Here is a 5,286-nt window from a genome sequence, read left to right on the forward strand (position 1 = left end):
CTGTGACTACACCCCATTCATAAAAACCTTCACTACTGAGGCCGGTATTGACAGATAATTATATCTTAAGTGAGGAATCTGAAGTTGTTATTAATTTAATTAAATTAATTTATAGATATTAACAGTAATCCATATTTAAATTCCTTTCCCCCTCATAACATATGAGATTATATTATATTTATGTATTCTACACAAGTTCTTGTATGTTTGTTAACGTGTGTTTAACAAAAAAAACCTGTATAGAAGTCGTTTAATCTGAATTGACGCAGAAATACTGTTTACTATTGATACTTTACACAGATGACAATTGTATTTACCATTAAAGCCATACAGTCAATATTGTAAATTGTCCTTGTGTACAAAAAGGGGCTCTGAGGTATAAAGCACACAAATACAGCTCCATTTAATGTTAACTAGCCTTTAACATCACACACAAACAAACAACCTTACTAAACAATCAAAATGTAAGTAAAAGACAATTCTGGGTAAAATGTAATATAATGCAGGGGCTCCCAACCTGGAGCTGCAGGACCTTCTTGATATTTAAAGCTTAGAAAATATACACAGCCGGTCTATATCTCAGCATTAGTTTGACTTCTGTGAGGAAATGTAAAGTAAATTGTCTAATTGAACAATGGTCAAGCATCAGGGACAAGAATACACTGAATTAGTCCAAAAAAAAAAAAAGTTTTTTAAGTCTGTATGCTTTTTAAAGATTAAAAAGAAGACATAATACAGAAATAACTTTATAAAGGTCATCCAGACTCCTCCTCTCTCTCTTTAACTGTACAATATGAATATATAACATGGAGCATTCATAATGTAAACATGTATCAGTTTACTGCATGAAAGAAGAGAGTCCCTTAAGGAAAAAGGCTGGGCCGCTGTGTACTACTCTTTACATAATAACAGATGTTTATTATGTTTATTTATTTATTGTGTGTTTAAATGTAGTCGGTGCATGCGCAGTGTGTCTCTAGCTTCGTGGACGGATAGCTGTGGTTATTAACTATTAGCTGTTTAATAACATAAACATCTGTTTTCATGTTACAGTGCACTGCTACATGCTGTTATAAAACAGGTTATATTAACAATAATCAAATTAAAACGTGTGTTTTTATTGTGTGAACGTTTCCCAGGTAACACATTAGCTTAGCTCAAATGCGACCGAGGAGCTACAAAGAGTGACATAATGTTAAAGTGCTCCTCCAAGACTGTGATAGCTGTTACTGAGAGACACCACAAGTACATTTAATTGACATGGAGATCACAGTTTTACATTTTTACATTTTTTACTTGAACCTGCTGCTGTTCTAACATCTTAAAACAATTCGCGTTACCTTTAATATCGGTGTTTCTGAGGAGGATGGTCCGACGCTCGTTGCTCCGCCGATATTAAAACACTTAGATCAAACGCATGTTGAAGTAAAATAAAGGTGTGAATGTGTAAATGTGAAGCAGTTTCTCGTGTGAGCTCCTCTCAGTGTGAACGGTCGGTAACCGGTAACCCTCCGCGCTGAAACCGTTTAACGGGTTCAAAACTCCACCGGCCAATCACGGGGCGAGGCTCGGTGACGTCACGGGCGGGCTGTTCGATTCGCCGTTTTGAGATCGTGCGCGAGGGGCGGACTCCGACGTTCGGGACAACGGCGAGCGGTGACGCGCAGTGCGGATAGGACAAATCGAGCGCACCCAACGGAAATCAGGGGCGGGGTTAGAGCGCGGCTCAGATTTAAATCAACCAATCGGTGATGGGCAGGATTAGCTCCGCCCCGCCCACCACACCAAAACACATGTATGTTTAACAGTGACTTTATCTCCTGCTTTCTCAGTAACTATCACACAAAACACTATAAATACACTGTGATCTTAAACTATTAACGTTACCACGGTGGGGCAGTTTGAGGGGCATTAACTGTGTGTTTTCCTCTGATGACCTCTCTGTCCTTCCTCCCACCCTCTCCTGCAGACTGCTGTCTCCCTACAGGACATCCAGGAAACAGGCTGCAGGGATCAGTCTGTCAACAAAGGCTGTGGTGGTCCACAACAACAAAGTAAGGTCAGCACTTGTTATCTGATTTGCTTGCTGCTTATTAAAAGAATCCACAGGAGATAGAAAATGGAGAATGTAAGAAGTTTTATTGGAATATATTTCGTTTGCATGACAATATCATTGGTTTATGGTTTCATAACATGGTAATATTATAACACCTGATCGCTCAGATAAACTGTAAGAAATTAGAGCTGCACAGTTAATCAAAATATGAGTGAAATCGCCGTATGGCCAAGTGCAATATGATGAAGGTAAAATGTAACAAAATGGCATTATAATGAAGATACAGAAGATCTGGCCAACAAATCTTGTTCTAGCTTGTTAACATGTTTTGTACAGACTTCAAAAAATATAACAATACCCTGATTTTACTCATTTGTTAAGCAACATTTTTTATTTGTGAGGCAAAAACAATCATTACCGCACAAATCATGAATCATATTACAAAATCTCTCAAAATAACTGCAATATGATGTTTTTGCCATATCGTGCAGCCCTGTAAGAAATGTTTGTAGGCCACTGAATTATAAAATAACAGTTATTTTAACAAAAGTTATAATAAAAATAACAATTGTTTTCATGTGTTTTCACATACATAAGCACTTTGAAATGAAAAAAGGAGCACACTCTACTTGTTAAGCTAATATAAATGTATAATGTAGTCCTTTCTGGTGCAACCAGCCAGAGGGAAGGTCCATTGAGTTAACAAATGAGTACAGGTGAGCACTTACACATTTTCTTTTAAAGCTGCAGTAGGTAACTTAAAATATGACAAATATTTGCTGAAAGTTTCACTATATCCTGACGGTAGAACATGAGACAGATAATCTGTGAACAGATCAGGTTCCTCTGGCTCCTCCTAGTGCTCCTGATGGTATTTGCACTGTCAGGATATAGTGAAACTTTCAGCAAATATGTCAAAGTAATTTTTAGAAAGGTTACCTACTGCAGCTTTAATTATATCAAAACAAGTTCCTTTTATACTTGTTTGTGCTCCCACTGTCAATGGGTGCTCGAGTGAATGGCAACATACAACTTAGTACCTTAAAACAAATGCTTAACATATTTTTAATTCTTGGTAAATGAACTGATCAGGAAGGTCATGGTTGCTGTTTCAGAAAGGCCAACAGGAAGGTGTCAGTTTACAAATGTACCCAGGCTCTCGAGGAAAAGTCACTGGCTGCCCTGAAAATAGACGTGAACAAGTAAATGAATAATAATCTGTGAGTACATCAATGTCATTGAGGAATATGAGATATTAAATCTAGGGACAAAGTTAAGCTGATATAGTACTCACACAGTTTAAAAAAAGGAAAATAAATTAATATGAGTAAATTATTGTCAGGTCATTTTCAGTATTTTGTGTAATGGATTATATCATTTACCATTTGGGATACGGGTGCAGTTGCACTAGAGTCTGTTTCTGACTGAAATTTGATTAATTGTGTGCGACAACAGCCATCACAGTCCCCAGATTGACTCCTACACACAATATAATGAAATCATGTGGGACGTCACTCTGTAAAGGTCACTGACAACCCCTGGAGCCCCCAGGCTTTCTCAGCTTTATGGGAGTGATAGTGATACAGGACATCATGGTAATTAACGTTTGTCTTTTTGACACTTAATAAATCAGTCTCTCTAGGAAGCTGCAATGTTTTGCGATTGCAAGAATTAACACAAATTGAGTCAAACCCCCGTAAATTCTGTGCAACTCTCCCAGTTTCACCAATCGTAGCACTACCCAACACAAAACATTGAGCCACACGGCACCAAACTACAAGCGATTTTATTCTCACTGGAACAAAAGTGCCTAAAAACATGGCAACATGCATTGTTTTTGGAAAAGCTGCTGTGAAATCGGACATTTTAGGCCACAACAATCCCTAAAAAAGCCAGTGAAACCCTGGAGGGAGTGTTAAATGGTGAGAGTGCAAGTGCTCTCTATATTTTCTCCCTGGATAAGACAGATGTTGCTATTTCTGGAGTTCAAAAGAATAAAAACATGCAGTTCAAGACTAGTCTTAGTGCCTTAAATATGACCATGTACTGTTTTTATTAAACGTGTTCCTGTAATGTATAAACAGTCTGCTTGTCTTTTCTCGGGCTGTAGTTTGTACTGTGAAGTGTGTTCTTTATGTAAAAATGTTCAGATTTATTGCATAATAACTCTAAAAAATGAACAGAAATGACCTGCTATCACTGCATGTCTTTGCTTGTGTGTTACCTGGTGTGAGAGGGAGTTTCGTCCCTGATGCCTTCAAGACAACCTGTAGATTGTAGGACTTAGCGTTGCCAGCCTGTTCCCTCAGTATGATACAAACTTCCTCTTTCCTCAGCAGCCAGTCCATCTGACTGCCCAGGTAGTTCACGCCACGGATGCAGAGTTCAGAAATATCATTGGGGAGTAGTGGGGAAAAGGCCAGGCACTCCTTCTGAACTCTAGAAAAAACCCACAGTATGTCAATATGTGTGTGTGCTGTGTACATATCAGGGTGTGAATTTAATTGTGCGTGGCGGGAGGACTGATAACGGACCTGAAGCCAGTATAACCGAAGAGCACAGCTTGCAGGAATCCTCCCATACCCGTGAGAAAGTTCACTGCACCGGAGCCGTCTGATGATTCACTCCATACCTGTGAGCGGAGGTAATCACATATTTCACTGAGTATTTGGTGAAGAGGCATGTGTTAGAGAGTGGTGTTGTGTGTGTGTTGTGTGTGTGTTGTGTGTGTGTGTGTGTGTGGTTGATACCTGGAATGGCCCGCTGGGATGTTCTTGAAGCAGCTGTCTCAAGTGAATTTGTGAGCTGTTCTCAGCCCTCCCCCTAGGGTTCAGCCAGGCGGATGCGCAAAGATACCTTACAAAGTAAAAGCATTGGTGAAACATACACTCATTAATGCAGAAGTAACAGCAACAACAGGTTTTTACTTTCAATGAGAGGAGACACTGTAAAACATATTAAAGAAATATATACACAAAATATGTGTAACACAAGCAGCTAATAAACACAATAAATGTATCTGATAACTATAGATACTTTTACTTAAGTATACTTTTGATACTGCATTTTAAGATTTAATAAAAAGCTGTGATGAGCTGTTATGTCCCTCCACAAAGCTGCAATTCTGCACAAATCCAACCAAACAATCAATCATTTCTTTTCCTGTGACGTTCACCACCATCATATCAGCTCCCCCTGTACAAAACTTTGAGCCATTCGTCACCAAACTG

General features: G+C 38.8%; 2 protein-coding genes across 2 annotated transcripts in view; both read right to left on the bottom strand.

The window, feature by feature from the left end:
* incenp (inner centromere protein) overlaps positions 1–1,508 on the bottom strand; it is a 9,024-nt gene extending 7,516 nt beyond the window's left edge. Inside the window, exon 1 of the mRNA XM_035664301.1 lies at positions 1,341–1,508. The gene's annotated coding sequence lies outside the window, so the exon portion shown is untranslated. The remainder of the gene's footprint in view (positions 1–1,340) is intronic.
* Positions 1,509–2,120: 612 nt separating this feature from the next.
* The window catches only part of pgghg (protein-glucosylgalactosylhydroxylysine glucosidase), an 8,515-nt gene continuing 5,349 nt past the window's right edge, over positions 2,121–5,286 (bottom strand). The window contains exons 11-14 of the mRNA XM_035664863.1: positions 4,807–4,879; positions 4,591–4,688; positions 4,281–4,495; positions 2,121–3,238 (exon numbers count right to left, since the gene is read on the bottom strand). Of these exons, the coding sequence (XP_035520756.1) occupies positions 3,168–3,238; positions 4,281–4,495; positions 4,591–4,688; positions 4,807–4,879 (457 nt within the window). The 3' untranslated portion in view covers positions 2,121–3,167. The remainder of the gene's footprint in view (positions 3,239–4,280; positions 4,496–4,590; positions 4,689–4,806; positions 4,880–5,286) is intronic.

Source organism: Morone saxatilis, unplaced genomic scaffold, assembly GCF_004916995.1.
Source record: "Morone saxatilis isolate NCDOM2014 unplaced genomic scaffold, NCSU_SB_2.0 Contig2, whole genome shotgun sequence".
NCBI classification, from domain to species: domain Eukaryota; kingdom Metazoa; phylum Chordata; class Actinopteri; family Moronidae; genus Morone; species Morone saxatilis.